Raw genomic sequence first — 22,036 nt, 5'->3', positions numbered from 1 at the left:
AATGGGGAGCAGGTGTGTTAAATGTGGTGTTATCACTCTCACTCTCTCATACTAGTCACTGGAAGCTCAACATGGCACCTCATGGCAAAGAACTCTCTGAGGATCTGAAAAAAAATTATTGTTGCTCTACATAAATATGGCCTAGGCTATAAGAAGATTGCCAAGACCCTGAAATTGAGCTGCAGCATGGTAGCCAAGACCATACAGCTGTTTAGCAGGACAGGTTCCACTCAGAACAGGCGTCGCTATTGATCGACCAAAGAAGTTGAGTGCATGTGCTCAACGCCATATCTGGAGGTTGTCTTTGGGAAATAGACATATGAGTGCTGCCAGCATTACAGACAAGCAGTCTAAGGACATGGATTACTGGAACCATGACCTATGGTCTGATGAGACCAAGATAAACTTATTTGGTTCAGATGGTGTCAAGCATGTGTGGCGGCAACCAGGTGAGGAGTACAAAGACAAGTGTGTCTTGCCTACAGTCGAGCATGGTAGTGGGAGTGTCATGGTCAGGGGCTGCATGAGTGCTGCTGGCACTGGAGAGCTACAGTTCACTGAAGGAACCATGAATGCCAACATGTACTGTGACCTACTGAAGCAGAGCATGATCCCCTCCCTTCGGAGATTGAGCTACAGTACAGTATTCCAACATAACATGACCCCAAACACACCTCCAAGACCACCACTGCCTTGCTAAAGAAGCTGAGGGTAAAGGTGATGGGCTGGCCAAGCATGTCTCCAGACCTAAACCCTATTGAGCATCTGTGAGGCATTCCTCAAATGGAAAGTGGAGGAGCACAAGATCCCTAATATCCGCCAGCTCTGTGATGTCATCATGGAGGAGTAGAAAAGGACTCCAGTGGCAACCTGTGACGCTCTAGTGAACTCCATGCCAAAGAGGGTTAAGGCAGTGCTGGAAAATAATGGCCACACAAAATATTGACACTTTGGGCCTAATTTGGATAATTTCACTTAGGAGTGTACTCACGTTTGTTGCCAGCAGTTTAGACATTAATGGCTGTGTGTTGAGTTATTTTGAGGGGACAGTACATTTATACTGTTATACAAGCTGTACTCTCACTACTTTACATTGTAGCAACGTGTCATTTGTTCAATGTTGTCACATGAAAAGATATAATAAAATTATTTACAAAAATGTGAGGGGTGTACTCACTTTTATGAGATACTGTACATGTACAATAAAGCACATAGGATAAATGGCGGTGTGTGAAGGTCATCAATATTCAGATACACAGGAACCAGTAGGAACTCATTTTTCCTTGTAGTCAACTGCCTGTTTCTCAATGTATTGTGGTTACATTGACACAATCTGATCCTTTTTATATGGGCATTTTCATGGGTAGATCTTATCTAAGTGCTGAGTATTAGGGGGAGTTATTACATATGCCTCTACCTGTTTTATTCGTTCCTAATTATTTTCTCCTCCTTTTTGACCTTCTGTGCCAACTCCTTTGGGGCTTTTAATTTGTGACTTAAAATGATGACAGTGCCTTTTTATTTGTTTGTTTCAGTAAATTACGGGAAAACAAAAGGACTGCGGAGCTCATTAAAACGGCCAACCTTTTGTTTAACTCTTTTGAGCCTTATTACATGTGGGATTACATTGCACGCTGGTTTGAAGAATGCTGCAGGTAGGCACAAGTGCATTGTATTGAGTAAAAACCTGCCACTTCACTTGGCTTTTTAGTTAATACCACTCAAGCTGTACAAATGATTTATTACAGCCCAAGTATGTTTTGTCCTTCAGGCAGTAAGTGTTTATTAACAAAGCAGTGACAAATCTCCTCCAATTCAACTGAGATGCAGACTGCATATTATTGTGATTTTCCGTTCTTCCCCCCTCCCCCCCCCCCCCCCCCAAGCTTTTGCTCACGCTAAATGCTAAAATATATTTTGAAGGTGCTTAAATTATATGGATTAGTTTAGCTTTTTAACAGGTTTAATTTCTTCACCACCTCTGAGAAAATATTTGTTTATTTTCTTTACTTCTTAAAGCGGTAGGTATTAAACCCAACCAGCTAAACACAACGAGGGTGGGATATTACATGTAGATTGATGGAGGCTTCATCTTTCTCTTATTCTAAGACACAGGCTGGAGTGGCGTGACATTGTGTTGTTGCCAAAAAATAATAAAGATTTGATTTCAAATATATATATATTTGTGTGACAATTTAAAACCGTCTTGTTGATATTGTTTGTTTATTTTTACTTTGTATTCCAAAGGCTGTTTTTTTTATTTTGAACACGTGACCAGCATCAGAGGATTACAAGCTCCTCCCGCTTATGTTTCCCTGCAGACAGGCTGGGAATGATCTGGGTCATGTGACAGCTGTATATCGATTAGGAAAGGGTACTTAGAAGTTTTTATTTATTAAAATAATTACAGTGCAATTATCCATTTACAGAAATATAAGGGACAATGTAAATTAAACTGTGTGTGTTTAGTATCACTTTAACTCGAGATGGAGGAACAAAAGAGACATTTGGCACCTTTCAGAAGGGGAGGGGGAGCATGTACTTGTTTTTGACAGGTACCCGCCCCCACTTGTGAGGGATCACGCCATGGCCCCCCTCCTCTCTTCCCTGCCACTGGGCCATTCAGAAAGCGCAGCTGCAGGTAATGGCGGTGAGCCGGTGGAAAAATCGGCTGGGGTGCCATCATTGCTGGATTCCAGGATAGGTAAGTGTCCTAATATTAAAAGTCAGCACCTACATTATGTGTAGCTTCTGACCTACAAAAACGAGTACTGTAGTTGCTGACTTTTAATATTAGGACACTTACCTCTCCCACGATGTCGGCACTCCAGAAGATTTTTCATTCGGCTCTCGAAAGCTGATGCCGCCATTCATTGTAAGGCAGGCCAGATAGTGAAGCCTTGCAGCTTCACAGCCGGTTTCCTATTGCGCATGCGAGGAGGGGGGGTGGGGCGGTCGATTTTCCGAAGGACCTCCCTGCAATGGGGTCTCCCAGAAGTGGGAAAAATAGGTACCCGCTGCACCCCCCCCCCCCCCCCCCCGAAAGGTGCCAAATGTGGCAACAGAGGGGAGGAGGAGGTGACAAACAAGCAGAGCTTCCCCTTTTGGGTGGAGCTCCGCTTTAAGCAGTTACAGAAAGCCTTTTTTTTTTTTTCTCTTTTGGGATAAGGGTTTTACAAAAGCTAATCATTGTAAGCACAAAAGCTGATCGTTGTAAGCACCCCTATCAGTGTTAAATGGTTTATTTCAACACTAAGCCCTGGTTCGCACGGATGCATTCCAGAACGCATGGAATTGCACGACAAGTGAAATAACATGAGTTTCTGTGGGGGGCGTTCACATATATGCATTGCAAATCTGATGTGATTTTCAGAAGGGTCCTGTGTGAGTTTAGTGTGCTGCAATGTGATTTTAAGATCAATAGACTTTGAATGTTATTAAGAGAGAGAAAAAAAAATGCATTTGAATCACATCTGAACCACATCAACTCGCACTGCAGCTGCTCCTTGAAATCACACAAAACAGATTCAACTTGAACTGCTTCAGTGTGAATCTAGGCCAGTGATGGCGAACCTTGGCACCACAGATGTTTTGGAACTACATATCCCATGATGCTCATGCACTCTGCAGTGTAGCTGAGCATCATGGGAAATGTAGTTCCAAAACATCTGGGGTGCCAAGGTTCACCATAACTGATCTAGGCTAACTGCTACCTGCTACTTTGTCTAAACAGCTTGGTCTGTTAAATAAGTTGGAAAAAGAACAGATTAACCTCAGGTGAAAAAAAAAAGAAAATGTCTAAAAAAAAATAAAAAAAAGGATTTTTTTGGGGGGTTTAGTACTGCTTTAACTACTTGCTCCCCACCCACCATCAAATGACAGCAGGGCGGTGCAGCTCTTGTTCTGGGATGACGTCCCAGAATGACCGTTCTCGCAGGGGCACGCAGCTCGATGATTGCGGCAACACGGCGCGACCCAGATCTCTGTAAAGAGCCGCGTCTGCGGCTCTTTAACCATGTGATCGGCGGTGTCCAATCACAGCCAGTCACATGTAAACAAGGAAGTGCCGGTAATTGACTTTCCGCGCCTCACACTGAAAGTGTGTGAGGAGAGTCGATAAGCGACATCCCCTCACAGGGAGACGCGTAGGAATGTAATCGGGGCACTGATAATCAGCGCCCTGATTACAATAAAGAAATATAGTGTCACAATACAGTGCCCACCAGTGGCAGCAATCAGTGCCCAAAGGTGCCACCAATCAGTGCCTATTAGCCATGCCATTCAATGCTGGCATTCAGTGCTGACCATCAGTGCCCACCAGTGTCTCCCATCAGTGCCACCTAACAGTGCCCATCAGTGCTACCTATTTCACCCTGCCCATAAGTGCGGCATATTAGTGCCTCCTCATCAGTTCCACCTCATCAGTGCCCATAAGTGCCCCCTCGTCAGTGCCATAAGTGCCACCTCATTAATGCCCGCCAGTTCAGCCTATCAGTGCCCATTGGTGCTGCCTCATCAGTGCACATCAGTGAAGGCGAAACATTAATTAGTTCTAAAATTTACTGATGGAAAAAAAGTAAAAAAAAAAACATATTTTTTTTCAAAAATTTTTGGTCTGTTTTTTTTTTTGTAAAAAATAAAAAACCTAGCATCGATTAAAAAAATAAATAAAAGAGAGCTCTATTTGTATGAAGAAAATTATAAAAAATGTGTTTGGTACTATATTTCCCACTCCTTTTTATTTATCTCATTCTGCCTTATTATATACATACATTGTGCCCATCTGTAATGTGCTTGCACTAAATAAAATGTTTTGCTCAGTGTCTGGTGATGGGACTGAAGGTGAAAGTTAAAGTGGGTCTAAAGGCAGAAGGTTTTTACCATAATGCAATTTCTGCATCAAGGTAAAATAACTTTCTGGGTGCAGCTCCCTCCCCAGCCCCCCTTATACTTACCTGAGCCTGATTTTCATATAGTGATGTGTCTGAGAACAGCGGCTCTCTCCTCTCTGGACAGCTCCCACTGCTGCCAATCACAGGCGTTAAAGTGATTGTAAAGTCTTGTTTAAAAAAAACAAATGGAGCTTTCTTTTAGTGGTATTTGATCACCTCTGTGGTTTTTATTTGTTGCGCTATAAACAAAAATTCAACAAAAATTTGAAAGAAGCGCAATATTTTTTACTTTTTTCTATAATAAATATACCCCAAAAATATATATTAAAAAAATATTTTTTTTCCTCAGTTTAGGCCAATATGTATGTATTCTACATATTTTTGGCAAAATAAAATCGCAATGTTTGTATATTGATTGGTTTGCACAGAAGTTATAGAGCCTACAAAATGGGGGATAGTTTTATGGCATTTTTATTATTAGTAATGGCGGTTATCGTGACTGTGACATTATGGCGGACACATCAGACACTTTTGACACTATTTTGGGACCATTGTCGTTTACACAGCGATCAGCGCTATAAAAATGCACTGATTGCTGTGTAAATGACACTGGCAGGGAAGGGGTTAAAAACTAAGGGGCGATCAATGGGTTAAGTGTGTCCTAGGGAGTAATTCTAACTGTGGGGGGGATGGGCTACTACTCGCATGGCAGCGATCACTGCTCCCGATGACAGGGAGCAGTGATCTCTGTCATATCACTATGCAGAACAGGGAAATGCCTTGTTTACAAAGGCATCTCCCCGTTCTCCCACTCTGCGACATGATCGTGGAACCGGCAGACATCGAGTCCGAGGGTTCCACGGTCGCGGAGCACACGGCGGGCGCGTGTGCCCACAATGCCGCATCTTAAGGGGGACATACCTGTACGGCCTTTTGCTCATCTGTGCTATTCTACTGACGTATATCAGCATGAGGCGGTTGCGAAGGGGTTAAAGAAAAAAAAAATCGTAGGTGTACAATCACTTTAATAATGCCAGCACTGGGCCATGTGGTTTTAGCTGAAGGGGCTTCGGAGCGTAACATTCAGGGCTCATTTACATGTGCAAAGACCTGTATTTGTTTTTACACCTGATCAACATAGGCCTTACATAGTGTTTAATGTGCTTATTTCACTCCACAACGTTGCGTACAAATGCACATACAAAAGTGCAGTGTAACGCAACTGGGGCCTCGTTGACACCATGCATGCAGAAAAATTGATGGAAAGAAATTGCGCAGATTTCACTTGCACAGATGAGAGTTTACATCAGTTTTCATACGCATTTCTTTTTTTCACTCATATAATTTGTATTTTTTTTTTTTTTTCACAATACAACAATAATACATAAACATAAAAACATTTCCCACAAATAACCCCATCCTATCACATCTAGAAAAAAAAAAGAAAAAAAAAATCAAACCACGCATTTCTATGTTTGCGCCTACCAGACTCCGATTCTATCTTTACACAGGGCCTTTCATCTCATTTATACTCCTTAAAGTGGTTGTAAACCCTTACAACCAACTTTGACCTACAGGTAAGCCTTAATCTAGGCTTACCTGTAGGTCCAAGAAATATCTCCTAAACCTACACGGTTTAGGAGATATTTGCTGAAAGACAGGCACTGCTGTCTACAGCACATGCGCCGCAGACAGCGGCGCGCAGGTGCACTGAGCGATGCAGTACACCCTCCCAGTAGCGATGCAGTTTAGGACATCTCCACAGGATAAGTATAAGTTGCCTGTATCAGTAATGCACCTTGGGCAATTTGGTGTATCCGCTTTACCCCAAGAGTATAGCTTTAAAGGGGTATAAAGGGATCTATGAATGATAGTTCACACTGCAAAGATCAAAGAGATTCTTTAAATCAATTCTTCAATGCTTGTTCCCACTCCTCGTCACTAATACCCTGTACCCACGGTCGAATTTTCTGATGTAAAATGTGCGATCGGATCATGTTGTCGGAAAATCCGATAGTGTGTGGGCTCCATCAGACTTTTTTTGAGAGCAGGATCTAAAATTTTCTGACAACAAAATCCGATCGCATAAATTCCAATCGTGTGTAGACAATTCCGACAGACAAAGTACCACACATGCTCAGAATAAACGAAGAAACAAAAGCTATTGGCTACTGGCCCGTTTATAGTCTGGACATACGTGTTTGACGTCACCTCGTTCAGAACGATCGGAAATTCCGACAACTTTGTGCGACCGTGTGTATGCAACACAAGTTTCAGCCAAAATCCGACGGATCTTGTAGTCGGAATGTCCGACCGTGTGTACAGGGCATAAGTGTTTTCTAGGTCCCTTCTGCACCGCCCAAAGCTATTCACTTGTGGATTTGTTCTAGCAGTCATTTGAAAAATAGAATATATACTCCCTATAAGTCCTTGTTTAGAGAGTTTTATGGTTACTGCCAGCGTTGGAATTGATGAAGGATTATATTTTAATAAAAAAATGTCCATGCCTCAGTCTGCAGAGCGTGCCGTAATTGTAGACATTGAAAAAATAGCTTATTAGATAAATGATATCTCTCTGCCAACTTATCAAATGGTTGCAGTACCTCATTTTCGAAGAGTTGACAGAGAAACAAACAACCAGCCTTCCTCCATAAATAAACATTTTTAAACTTCGCAACCTCAGGCAATTGCACATTTTTCCATATAGGCGTAATATTGAGTATATACCTCGCATTGAGTAACTTGTTGGGTAGTGATCCAGATCTTATGTATTAAATGTAGGATACCTACGTTTACTATAGAAATGATGAGCTTCTATTAACTGTACCAGGGGATCTATAGGCAGCTGGGAATATATAATGTGCTGTATGGGATCCTCATAATCTATAGCATTCCATCCATTCAGTTGCTGCAGTTGAGATGCCAGATAGTACAGTCTAGCATTCGGAACGGCCAGCCCTCCCTCATCTTTATGCAGCTGCAAAGTTTCCAAGGTTTTTTTTTTAATGTCTCCAAATAAGTTCCCTAAACAAAGTATCTATTTGTCTGAAAAATTTCCGAGGGGGTCATACTGGACAATTTTGCAAGAAATATAATAATTGTGGCAATTACCGTATACTTTGCCTAAAAACAAAGATTCCTCCTGTATTAAGTTGTATTTTAACTGTACTGTCGATCCTCGTGTCGTAAGCGCACAAACTGTATATAAATCCTATATAATAATAATCTGTTGCTATTTGAAGCAGTCAGAAGATAAGATGTTAGCAGACAATAGGTGTCGGAAATCTGTAGCATTGTGGAAAATTGGACAGAAAAGTTGATATCTATTGCTAAACACTGAGCATAAAAAAAAACTGTGGGCATTGCTTATAATATATCTCTATTTTTAACAAACTGCCTTTTTTTAGTCAGCAAAGCTGACTGGCAATAAATAATATGTATTGCTGAGCTCAGGAATGCACAGACATTTATTATAAATGCACAGCCTGCCTATTTACACTTGAAAGATTAGACTTTACATATTCTAGAACTCCTAATGCGTGGAATAATATGTTGGGTCAATATACAGTATATACGCTTGTTCTTTATTTCCTATTATGGTCCTGTTTTTATCTAGGAGGACACTGCATGCCAGGCTCCAGACTCCTAATGACAGCAGTAATCCACCAGAGTTACCACTCATCAACTTCTGCTTACTAGTAGATTTCTTGCTGGACATTGTGTCTTTGGTAAGAACCCCTCTAAATATATCAAATGTGTCGATGTCGGTATCAAACATGTAAGGTTATATAATGGTTGTGTCTACAGTTTTAGATATTCGCACAAAACACATTTGTTTACAGTATTATTTATTTTAACGGATGTGATTTTAAGGCCTTTTACACATGGGCATCATAGCATTTTTTTTTTTTTTTAACTGATCTTAACATGGGTGCATTGTATTCTTTGGAAGAGTGCACACTGCTGCATAAAGATCCATAATGCAGCAATGCATTCAGAGCCATTAATAAAAAAACTAACTAGAAAACTTTATATGGGAGGAAGAAAGGTGGGAGGGATGCGACAGGGGATTTTTATACGGTGCAATTTATAGAAGAAAAAAAGAATTATAAAAATTCATGAAAATTTTATTTCAATATATTAAAAATATTTGACATAAACATTGATAACAAATACACAGAGTGTACATAGCTATGAAATATGAGGGATCCTGAAAATGTTTGTTGATAAAATAATCGCACTTCATCCCAACATGTTTCGCAATGTGCTTCTTCAGGGGAATGTGCAACTAACAAAAATCTAAATCTTTATTAGACCCTACTCCCATAGCTTCCACAACCAATTCCATCTTTAACCGGCTCCTGGGTTGCGCTGTTTAGATTTTTGAACTTGGGTAAGCATTGCCCCTTTGGACCAGGCATACTGAGATAATCGTGTAGCACAAATGTTTTATATTGTACTTGCTTATGCATTATACCATGTTTTTTTAATATGTATAATAATTTTCCCTTTTTTTGTGTGTTAGTTGCACATTCCCCTGAAGAAGCACATTGCGAAACATGTTGGGATGAAGTGCGATTATTTTATCAACAAACATTTTCAGGATCCCTCATATTTCATAGCTATGTACACTCTGTGTATTTGTTATCAATGTTTATGTCAAATATTTTTAATATATTGAAATAAAATTTTCATGAATTTTTATAATTCTTTTTTTCTTCTATAAATTGCACCGTATAAAAATCCCCTGTCGCATCCCTCCCTCCTTTCTTCCTCCCTTTCCAATACATAGTATTCTCAGAATTATTAGGGGATGAGGTGCCTATATATGAATGTGTCTCTGGGATAGTGTGGACCAACCAATTTCTACAGAAAACTTTATATGTTTATACAATTGGGTCCAATATTTTATGTGCATATGTTTGTATAAGTATGCGGTATACAACCATATATGGATAGATTTTTATTTTTTTTTCTTCCCCTGGAGCAAAGGCATCAAGGCGAGGGGAAAAAAAAATTCTGTGTGCGTGAGGTCTAAAGGTGTACCCTCCAAGGCTGCAATATAAGAAAACTCGCTTGAATAAACTTGCACATTGCTGCGTTTTGCATGCCCATAAAGGTGTGTTTAGGCGCATTTGTACGCGTGTAATGCATTCTATTGGCCAAAATATTTATTCTGGCCATTAGAATGCATTAACGTGCAAATTTGTCATTTTTTTTTTCACAAAATGATTCCTCTTTTAAATGCGTTGGTGGTGCTTTTCTGTAAACGCCTATGTGTGCATGGACACATAGGCTAACTTGGAGAGGTGCTTAGAGACTGAAAAAAAGTCAAATGCCTAAAAAAGTGTCATTTTTGATGTCTTGTGTACATGAGGCCAAAAAAAAAGTGTCTGTCCTCAGGGGTTAATTTTTAATAAAATATATTCAGAACTGTGTAAAAATAGTAAAGAAATGACTAAATAACTGCTGCCTTGACCAGGATTTCATGGGGGGATTAATTAAAAAGTCTTCTTGAAAAAAGATCTATCGGTGAGTGCTCAGATGTTCAAAAATTCAGTAAATAGATAAAATAGCATGTTTTCCCAAGTATTCCTGTGCCCTGGTAAAATGTAATGCTAATTTGGATAATTATCTGTCAAGATACAAAGTATTGTTGTGAGTTCCAGAATGTCTGCAGGTTTATGCTGTAGGGATTTAAATAGCATTATTTGAAGCCTTTTGAGGGCAAGGCGAGCCTACAAGGATAAAAAGGTTGTAGCTTGGTTTATAATACTCCTGGCCTGACGCTCTTATGCTGCTCTCGCTACTTAGTAAGCTACTGACCTGAATCAAAAACGTGCACAATGGAGCATCACACTGTTAAGACTTCGCTGGTTGCATACTTTATTTTAAGTCACTGACTCACTAGTTAGTGAAGCCATGATCAGAATTGCATTTCTGGATGCTGCAGCTTTATAAACCATATAAGCAGTGTCCGCCTTTGTATCTCTATCCTCGCAGGTTCTTTTCAACATGAATCTGTGGGCAGGCTGTAGATTACATATTCTAAAGTCGGTCATAGACGGTTCGAATCTTGGCCAGTTCAGCAGGAACCGGATGATATTTGAACCATGTATGGGCAGACTGAATGTGCCCAAGTTGTTGATTGATCATCTTTGGTACCACCAGCCTGCCTAATTTTACATGCGTTTATTACAAATGGCTATTATAGCTACTAGCAATGATCACTGTGTTCTCCTGGTGGTGAGGGCTTCCCCCCCACTGGGAGAACACAATAGCTCCACAGGAGCGACTTATTTCCCTGTGGACACTGTCTGTATTGATGGGGGAATCTAGCGATTTTTCTTTCCTGAAACCATGGTGAAATCACTCCGTCTATGGCTGGCCTTTGCAAACAGCAAAGTCAGTATAAATCAAGCCCCTGCCAACCTCTGTAGTTACAGGCATTGTTAAGTAATTTAACTTCAGAGTTTCTGCTGAAATCTTTGAAGTCCAATTACAATTAGATTCTAAATAGCTTTCAGAAGTTGCTGTGTTTACATTAAAAGGCTTGCAGACTGCCAGGTCATTGTTGCTTGCGGAAGCTCGGGGAGATGAGTGTTTCTGCTGTTTTCAGTGTTTCTGCTGAGGATGAACTGTTCCACGTTCCTTCAGCTACAGAGGTCAGCAATGGTTTTAATGCTCATTCACCATTCATGTCCACAACTTGGCCACGGGTTCACTGTAAAACAGCTCCAACTGATAAATTGAGCACCCCATGCATCTCTATTAGGGATGAGCCGAACACCCCCCGGTTCGGTTCGCACCAGAACTTGCGAACGACCCCCGCGTTCGGTACGAACGTTAGAACCCCATTGAAGTCTATGGGACTCGAACGTTCGAATTGGAAAGTGCTCATTTTAACGGCTAATATGCAAGATAGTGTCCTAAAAAGGGTTTGGCGACCTGCCTCCTGCCTCAGGGGACATGGGTCACTGCAAAAAAAAGTTTTAAAAACTACCGTTTTGGCGGGAGCACTGATTTTAATGACGATTAAAGTGAAAAAAAAAAAGTGAAATATTCCTTTAAATATGGTGCCTGCGGGGTGTCTGTAGTATGCCTGTGAAGTGCCACGTGTTTCCCGTGTTTAGAACAGTCCCTGCACAAAATGACATTAAACGGAAATAACACCATTTAAAACTGCTTGCGGTTTTAATGTTATATCTGGTTCCTGCAATATGGTTGAAAATCATTGAGAAACATGGCATGGGTAGCCCTCCCTGCCCATTACCAGCCTATTTGGGTCTTGTACGCATATTAAGGGGAACCCCGTACCCATATTAAAAAAAGGAAATGCGTGTGGCCCCCAGGCCCTATATACTCAGAACAGCAGTATACAGGCGGTGCAAACAAGACAGGGACTGTGTAGGTTTGTTGTGTTAAGTTGAATCTGTTTGTCATTTTCAACCGGTACATTTTTAAAGTGTAGCTCCAGTCAAAAAAACTATCTTTAAGCTTTTTGGAAAACATAGGGAAGGGTTATCACCCCTGTATAATTTGTTTTGTCGTCCATCTTTTTTTCATCTCACTTGCTGCTGTCTCCTTGCGTTTGCAAGTAGGAGATGTTTGTAAGTTGGATGTTTGAAAGTAGGGGCCTGCCCTATATTATAGCGGTATGTACTGGGTACAGAGCACGCAGACAGCACGCACTATCTCCTAACACTACTGACTGCAAGCTCTATTATTAACCACTTGTTAGCCCAATGTTTGCATAAAGTGAAAGATGAAGTTATGCTGAGTAAATAGATATCAAACATGTCACTCTTCAAAATTGCACATGCCCGTGGAATGGCGCCAAACGTCGCTACTTAAAAAATCCCCATAGGCGACGCTTTAATTTTTTTTTTACTGGTTACATGTTTTGAGTTGCAGAGGAGGTCTAGGACTAGAATTATTGCTCTCGCTCTAACATTCTCGGCGATACCTCACATGTGTGGCACATGCGAGCACATGGGGACATGGGCGCTTTAATTTTTATTTTATTTTTTTATTGTTCATTTTACTTTATTTATTTTAGTTTGACATTTTTTTTCCCAAAAATATATTTTTGATCACTTTTATTCCTATTACAAGAAATGTAAACATCCCTTGTAATAGGAATATGGGGTGACAGGTCCTCTTTACAGTGAAATCTGGGGGGTCAATATGACCCCACATCTCACCTCTAGGCTGGGAAGCCTGAAATAAAAAATAAAAAAAAGATTCTGGCTTTGATCGTACTGGCGAGTTGGTAGAAGCACCGGAGGGAGATGAGGGGTGGGGGGCGTCTATGGCTGGGTATTTCAGGGTATCACCGAGTATGGCTGGGTATCTCTGAGTATGGCTGGGTATGGCAATTTATGGCAGGGTATTACAGAGTATTGGCGGGGTATTGGCGGGGTACTACAGAGTAATAGCAGGGTACTGCACTGCAGAGTAATGGCGGGGTACTGCACTGCAGAGTAATGGCGGGGTACTGCACTGCAGAGTAATGGCGGGGTACTGCACTGCAGAGTAATGGCGGGGTACTACAGAGTAATGGCAGGGTACTGCACTGCAGAGTAATGGCAGGGTACTGCACTGCAGAGTAATGGCAGGGTACTGCACTGCAGAGTAATGGCGGGGTACTGCACTGCAGAGTAATGGCGGGGTACTGCACTGCAGAGTAATGGCGGGGTACTGCAGAGTAATGGCAGGGTACTGCAGAGTATGCACTGGTATTGCAGAGTATTGGCAGGGAATTGAGGGGTTAAATTCGGTGAGCAGCGATGTGGGCACTGCAGATGCAGCCCACATCGCTGCTGACACCGATCTCTTTCCCCTCCGCTGTACCGATCGGTACAGAAAGGGGAGGGAGGAACAGGCGTCATAACATGACGCCGGTTTGTTTCCAAGTGATCACTCCGTCATCTGACGGAGCAATCACGTGGTAAACGGCCGCTATGGTCACGGATGCTCTCGAGTGCGCACACCTCGGGGCACGCGAGAGCAGAATTCTGGGAGGCCGTTAATTAACGGCCTCTCTGAGTTAAACAACCGCCCTGAAGCTGTTAATCGGCAATGGGCAGTTGTTAAGTGGTTAAAGCTAGATCACTAGCTATATAGGTGAGGTGAATATAGTGGTGTATACTGCAGTCAGGGCACAGACAACAACCACTACACAGCAGCAAGATAGGAAATCAGCCAAAAACGATTGGTGTGTACTGTGTTGAAGGTACACAGAACACCCACTGCTTCAGATGCAAAGTAACACACTACAGGAGGCCGCCTTAAAGGCGGCCTTATATAGTGTGGGGCGTGCACTACACAGCCTGAGCTATGATTGGCCACAGGCAGGATGCCTGTGGCCAATCATGGCTCTCCTCGCTGCCGGCGCTGCGATTGGCCAAGCATGCGGGGTCACAGTGCATGCTTGGCCAATCATCGGGCAGCAATGCACTGCGCCAACGCAGTGCATTGTGGTCCGCGCGCGCGTCACTCGAATTTTGACGCGAACGGCCAAAACGTTCGGAATTCGCCGAACGGCCAATGTTCGAGTCGAACGTACGTTCGACTCGAACACGAAGCTCATCCCTAATCTCTATATATGGTAGACCTGTAGAACTCAGAGTTTTCTTCTAAGTAATATTTGATATATCAGTTGATGCATTGGGGTTGTGAATCATTCATGCTTTCTTAGATTATGTCCTACAGCTTGACAAGTGGAGAATCTTCTTGTCCTAGCTGTACGCATGCTGGCTGTAGTCTGCCCATAGACATCTACTGCATGGACCTTTCATTCCAAGGACCCCATCATCCTTCTATATAAAATTGTACCTCAAAGGTTCTACAAATCCTTTCACACACGAATTGCAGCCCATTATTATTATTATATATGTCCGCAAGACATTATGTAGGTCAGTAAACATCTACATTTCAAAATTGTACTGAAGACATCTCTGGCACTCAGCAAAAACTTCCATAAATCTGAAGTATATAAAGTGTGTTTTTATTTGCCGTCAGGATTTGCTGTTGAAAGGAAATCATTTGTATAATATGTCCCGAAGTTGTCTTGTGAATTGCTGTATGCATTGTATTAAATAACCGCTCAGTCTGTTTTTTTCCATTCTTTAAATCTTTGCTTTCCTTTCCCAAGCCTACTAGAAGTATGAGAGTGATTTGTCAGGTACTGTATGACAGCTTGTTCTTTCCTTGCCTTCAGACGTATATGCTTACACCAACACATCTGTGTATTTGTGCCTTCATCACACAGCGGGGGGACGGGGGACGTAATGATTACTCAAAGGATTTCCTGGCAGTTTGTTTCTTTTAGCTTGTCTTAGGAGCTCCTTTGCACTATTCTTTTTTTTAGTACATATGGAAAATACATATTTCTCAATATTGCATTTCAGGTACCCATATACTAATGGACAGAGCTTTAATTATTTTAGCCGTTCTCTCATACAGGCAGTTCTGAAGAATCGAAACGTTTTGATGTTTGCACAGTAGGAACATTTGTACTATGATTGATCATACTGACATTAGTTAGCTTACAAACACATCTATCGTGATTTCCTTTCGGAATAAAAAAATAATAATTCCCTGAAAAATTGAGGGGAGATCGGTTTAGTTCCCATTTCCCGGCTTGTTGCAAGGCTACCCTCCTAACATGATTAACCCTTGGCAGGTCCTGAGGTTGTCTGCATTAAATGGTTAGGGTTTCTCTTCTCTGTCCTTTTAAATGTTCACTCCATATTTGTCATCTCTTGCTGGAATGTAATCCTATTTTTTCCTCTTCTATATAATTATGCTGAATACTGGACTTGCAGTATAATTTGTTGATTAGTATGACCTTTAGTGCAAATAATTGTGTGATAACGGACAATGGCAAACTATTTTTTTCAAATGATGCATCGTTTTAAGCCGACTAGTGTATTATTGATTTTTTTTTTCTTCCTGAATAGCCACTATGTCGGACAAATAAATGACAGCTGCATACTTGTGTACTTTTTGTCATTTTATATTTGTAGCTAGCTAGTCTTTACATTTTTATATTTTAAACTGATACAAATATTCAGTTATTTTTGTTGTAAGCAGCCATATCTAATACTACAGCAGTGGCTGTAATATACCAAATATTTTCACCTTACCTCTTTTTTATTCCATATGTGCATTGCAGCTTTTGATAATGTCATGTGAACATTGAAGAATCAACAGATGCCATGCTATTCACTACTACATTGTAAATGCCAACATATACTTTGGTTCATTCACTGGTGCCAAGGTAAAGCTGAAATTCAAGCTTAAAGTGGTTGTAAACCTCAAACATGTAATAAGAACAAAGCATATCCTTCTATAGTGTGCAGTTGTCTCTCTCCAGAGCACTAAGTGTCATTTCTGTCTGCTGCTTCATTCCTCTGCTGTCAACAGAATAACTTATGACAAGTTTTCCTGACACCAAGAGAAAAAGAGGTTACAGGGGAGGGACCTCCAGCAGATTGACAGTCTCAGGTCTGACCCTGTGTGCTGTGCGAAGGGGGTTTGTCACTTTCCTTCAATCGGCTCTCAGAGTTCTCCTCACTGAGCACTGCAGGGTGTAATCTTAGCTCTCCACATCTATTTTTCAGAACTCTCAAATAGAGCTGCATGATTCTGACTAAAATGAGAATTACTATTTGGTTGCTTAGAATATTACAAATAAATAAAAAAAAATCGGGTTAACTTTACTGTTTAGTTTTTTTTTTTTTTAAAGGTTCTCTGCTAAAAAAAATAATAATAATATAAATAAATAAATATATATATATATATATATATATATATATATATATATATATATATAATATATATATATATATATATATATATATATATACATACACATATGTATATAAATAAAATGTTTGGGGGTTCCAAGTAATTTTTTAAGGTGAGATCATAATTTTTTTAACTATTTATCGTGCAGCTCTACTCTCAGACAAGCTTTATACATTTCAGCACTTTGAGGGGATTTAGAGAATAGACTGCAGATAGACAGGTACAACTTGTGTAGGAAATACAGTATCTCACAAAAGTGAGTACACCCCTCACATTTTTGTAAATCTTTTATTGTATCTTTTCATGTGACAACACTGAAGAAATTAGTTTCTGGTGCAGAAACTGACCGGAACTGACTGTATTGGTGTAGAAAAAACGTAACTGTACGGAACTGCATGGAGCTGCATCTGGTGTGAACTGGCCCTTAGCCATTTTCCCTCGCTGGTGTCCTGTGACTCGTTAGTGTTAAAGGTCTCAGGTGTGAATGGGGAGCAGGTGTGTTAAGTTTGGTGTTATCGCTCTCACTCTCTCATACTGGTCACTGTAAGTTCAACATGGCACATCATGGCAAAGAACTCTGCGGATCTAAAGAAAAGAACTGTTGCTCTAAATAAAGATGGCCTAGGCTATAAGAAGATTGCCAAGACCCTGAAACTGATCTGCAGCACGGTGGCCAAGACCATACAGTGGTTTAACAGGACAGGTTCCACTCAGAACAGGCCTCGCCATGGTTGACCAAAGAAGTTGAGTGCACGTGCTCAGCGTCATATCCAGAGGTTGTCTTTCGGAAATATAGACAAGCAGACTAAGAACCTGGATTACTGGAACCATGTAATGTGGTCTGATGAGACCAAGATAAACTTATTTGGTTCAGATGGTGTCAAGCATGTGGGATGGCAACCAGGTGAGGAGTACAAAGACAAGTATGTCTTGCCTACAATCAAGCATGGTGGTGGGAGTGTCATGGTCTGGGGTTGCACAAGTTCTGCCGGCACTGGGGAGCTACAGTTCATTGAGGGAACTATGAAGGCCAACATGTACTGTAACCTAATGAAGCAGAGCATGATCCCCCCTCCCTTCAGAGATTGGGCCACGGGGCAGTATTCCAACATAACGACCCCAAGCACACCTCCAAGATGACCACTACCTTGTTAAAGAAGCTGAGGGTAAAGGTGATGGACTAGCCAAACATGTTTTCAGACCTAAACCCTATTGAGCATCTGTGGGCCTTCCTCAAATGGAAGTTAAAGGAGTGCTGTGATGTTGTCCAAGAGGGTTAAGGCAGCGTTGGAAGGGCGCACACCATCAAATACCTGGGGATCAATATCTCCTCCAACGTCCATCAGTTTAGTAAACTCAATTTATCCCCTGTGTTACAATAGTGTAAACAAAAGTTGAAAGCTTGGTCGAATCTCCCACTCTCACTCATAGGGAAAATTAATCTAAATAAAATGAAAACACTACCGGTCTTGCTGTATCACTTACAGAAGTCTCCGGTTTGGATACCTAAGACTCTATTTCAACAATTAGACTCCATAGTAGCTTCCTTCTTTTGGCAATCCCACCCGGCCAGGTTCAGTAGGAAGATCCTTACATAGACCCTGGACACAGGGAGGCCTGGTTTGCCTGGACTTTCACACATACTATCTAGCAGCCATGCTTACTCATGCCCATACGTGGTTGGTCTTGGATGACACTGCGTCAGTTGTCCTAGAGGCAGCACATATGGGATCTTTTGAGGCCCTCCGTAATGCTCTTTGTAGTGGTTCGGGGTGCTCCCACACACCTATAACACTTGCTATGAAAGCAGTTATTGCAGCATGGCATATTGTAGTGATTAAACCCAACGTTGCAAGAGGCCGTTGGTCCACTAACACACCACTTTGGTGTAACCCAAGGCTATGGAAATTTCACTCAATGCAGGACCCAGGGCTCTGGGCCAGCAGGGGCATTAAATATCTGATGGACATATGTGATAGAACTGGACTCTTCACATTTGATTGAAAAAAAAAATTCCAATTACCGAACTCTTTTTTTTTTCTTCAGGTTCCTGCAACTCCGTCATGCCTTCAATTTCGCAATATAAATACATCCAGCTTCGGCTGGAGCAGGATGACCTGAAGGCCATATTAGGAGACGCCGATCTCCTAAAACCATTATCCCAAATATACCGAGCAATGCTGCCGTCCATCCAGGTCGGTCTGGACAATCTGTGTGGTTTGTGGCGGGCAGAGATGCAGGAGATGGACAACGAAGACTGGGAGGATATGTGGGATTACCTGCTCCAGCCATTGGTAGCGGCTAGAGACAAACTAATTTAATTCAAAATCCAACATCAGATTTATTATACACCACAATGCCTGAATCACATATACCCAGCCTCCTCAGCTGGCTGCTGGAGATGTTCTGGTACTCCTGCAGGATTCACGCATATATTTTGGGAATGCCCACAGATTCAAGATTATTGTCAGGAGGTGACTTAATTCATTCATGGGTAAATCACTATTCCTGTCCCCCCTGATGGTAAGTGTATGTCTCCTTGGGCTAGTGGAGCCGCTGGCATTCGCTAAGGCAACACTCACGTTAAGTATCCTCCTATTTTATGCAAGAAAGGCCAAAGTTCTCAAATGGAAGTCTGCTGGACCTCCTAGCTTGTCATGGAAGCAGTCAGTCAATGCTGTGGTACCTCTCTATAAAGCAAAGTACCTATCCCGTGGCTGTCCCTAGAAATATTAAAACGTTTGGCATTTGTGGACAAACTCAGACTCTACGTTAGACGATCAGACCTTTAGTAGACCAATCTAGTTAAACTCCCTACAGCTATACATGCCTCTACATGAAATTGGGATCTATGCCTAGGTTATGTAAGTGGTTGGGTAGGCCCCTACAGATAGTGTACCAATATTTAAATCTCGTTACTCTTATAATGTCCTGTTCTGATAGCTGAAAGGTGAAGACGGTCCTCCAAAAAGCATTATTCCATATCATTATCCTGTCAACTGTATCCTGGGTGGTGTATTTTTAAATGTTTAGACGTTTGTGATAACTGGTTGGTAAGTAAAGCTGTGAGTTGTATTTGGTTAGACACATGGCTTTTTGCACCATTTAGCTGGGGTATGCCCCACTGGCTTTGTTTTGTATCTATAACTCGTAAAGTTTTTCAATAAAAAGAATTTACAAAAAAAGGCAGTGCTGGGAAATAATGATGGCCATACAAAATTGACACTTTAGGCCCAATTTGGACATTTTCTCTTAAATTTACACTGTTATACAAGCTGTACACTCACTACTTGAAAAGGTATAATAAAAATAATTTACAGAAATGTGAGGGGTGTACTCACTTTTGGGACATACTGTATGTAAAGGTTTACAACCACTTTCAACTCTTTGAATACAAGAGATGTGTAATCTAGCTTGTATCTTGGTGCCATTGTGTATGTTTCCTCCTGCGATCGGTGCAGTAATCCAGCATGAAGTATTTCCTGCACTTGACCTCTGTGCAGGAGTTTCCAGTAATGAAGACCAGTCACTGCTGCTCTCTCCATGGGAAGGGTGACTGGTCTTAGACCAGCCCTGCGTTAAGTTCTCTGCAGGCAGCCTGTAGTGGCCACTACATTTACAAAATAACATCTGGATTTAGGTACACATGACATGGATTTAAATCATTTGTGGCTATTGAGAAATATATTTAAACAAAAGTATTTGTGCCAGGAGTTTAGGTCTCATGAGGTATTCTACTCAAAACCAAAAATGTAACATATCACAGCTTACCAATCATTAAAGTGTTTGTAAAGTTTCATACTTGCCTCCTCTGTGCAGTTTGTTTTGCACAGAGTAGCCCAGATCCCCCTCCTGTTGAGTGCTCCTACAGCAAGCAGCTTGCTATGGGGGCACCCGAGCCAGCTGCAGCTATCTGTCCATTCAGACACAGATCTGCCGTTTGGCCCGTCCCCTCTCTCTCCCGATTGGCTGACTGACTTTGACAGCTGCGGGAGCCAATGGCGCCACTGCTGTGTCTCAGCCAATCAAAAAGGAGAGTCCCAGATGGCCAAGGGAATCGTGGACATTGTTGGACAGAAATGGGGCTCAGGTAAGTATTAGGTGGGCATAGGGGCAGGGGGGCGAGGGGGGAGACTGCTACACACAGAAGGCTTTTTATCCAAATGCGTAGAATGCATTGGGATAAAAAACCTCCTGCCTTTACAACTCCTTTAAATGTGGTAGCTGCATTAGTTTTCTTCTTTTAGGTTTTTTCCTTCTGTTTTCACCTAGTGATCTTGCCAGTAACACACCTCCTGTATTAGCGTGTACCCACTCTGGATGAAGGAGCACGGGGCACCTTTGCATAGCAGAATTGTTAATCTGGGGGAGGGGAGTGTTAGATGCACTAGCAGATTGAAGCCAAACTCGAGCCAACACTGCAGTTACAGTAGTTTTTTTTTCCTTTTGTGTTAAAGGATCATGAATGATCATTGTAAGCACCCCTGTCAGTGGTAAATGGTTTGTCTCACCCCTCTAATGGTCACATTTGCAAGAGAGCTTCTTTTTGTGAAAAACAACAGACTTACTGTCCAGGTCACAAGGGTAAAATAAAAGAAAAAGGCCTAAAAAGAATCACATCTGAGAATTGGAGCTGCAATAATATAATTGTTTGCTTTTGGATTTAATATGTCATTAACATAAAATTATTCCCTTAGAAATGCACCTTAAAATCGTGCATTTGCAACCTTTCCTAAGAGGCCATTTTCTTTCAGCAAGGTAAAAATGAATGTGATGCAGTATTGATATTGGCTATGAGAATAACCATACTGTGCCTGCTCTTTTTTTCTTTGTTTAGGAGACATATATTGAAATACAGACAGAGCATTTGCCTCAGCTGCTCCTTCGAATGATCTCTGCACTAACCAGTCATCTTCAAACTCTGGATCTCAAAGAACTGACTGATTCGCTTAGACTTTGCTCAAAAATTCTCAGCAAGGTCCAGCCTCCTCTCTTGTCTGCAAGCCCAGGAGGTACTGTCCAGCTCCCTGGTGGGTATTGCTCCAGTAAAGACAAAGAAGAGAGGAAGGTAAATAAAGTAATGAAGTAAAAGTAATAGTAAAGGCATTCTTTTTAAATTACAAACGTGTTATACTTACCTGTTCTGTGCAGTGGATTTGCACAGAGCAGCCTCGATCCTCCTCTTCTCTGGTCCACCGTCAATGTTCTTGGCCCCTCCCTCCTGCTGAGTGCCCTAGAGCAAGCAGCTTGCAATGGGGGCACCAAGGCGCAGCTCGGCGTGACCATACACACACACACACACACACACAGCCACGGCTCAGCCCAGCCTG

The 22,036-nt window shown here is 41.6% G+C and overlaps 1 protein-coding gene across 4 annotated transcripts in view; it reads left to right on the top strand.

Moving 5' to 3' along the window:
* Positions 1-22,036, top strand: part of DOP1A (DOP1 leucine zipper like protein A) — a 133,367-nt gene that overhangs the window by 55,490 nt on the left and 55,841 nt on the right. For 3 of the 4 annotated variants that reach the window (XM_077487325.1, XM_077487324.1, XM_077487327.1), the window contains 4 exons: positions 1,536-1,655; positions 8,509-8,620; positions 15,049-15,078; positions 21,544-21,774. In XM_077487325.1, coding sequence (XP_077343451.1) covers positions 1,536-1,655; positions 8,509-8,620; positions 15,049-15,078; positions 21,544-21,774 — 493 coding nt within the window. The remainder of the gene's footprint in view (positions 1-1,535; positions 1,656-8,508; positions 8,621-15,048; positions 15,079-21,543; positions 21,775-22,036) is intronic. The other variant, XM_077487326.1, reaches the window with a different exon arrangement.

This window comes from Lithobates pipiens, unplaced genomic scaffold, assembly GCF_037356315.1.
Source record: "Lithobates pipiens isolate NorthernLeopardFrog02 unplaced genomic scaffold, aLitPip1_a1.2 Scaffold_18, whole genome shotgun sequence".
NCBI classification, from domain to species: domain Eukaryota; kingdom Metazoa; phylum Chordata; class Amphibia; order Anura; family Ranidae; genus Lithobates; species Lithobates pipiens.
The sequence above is the reverse complement of the archived record's forward strand: the minus strand, read 5'-3'. Positions and strand labels throughout refer to the sequence as shown.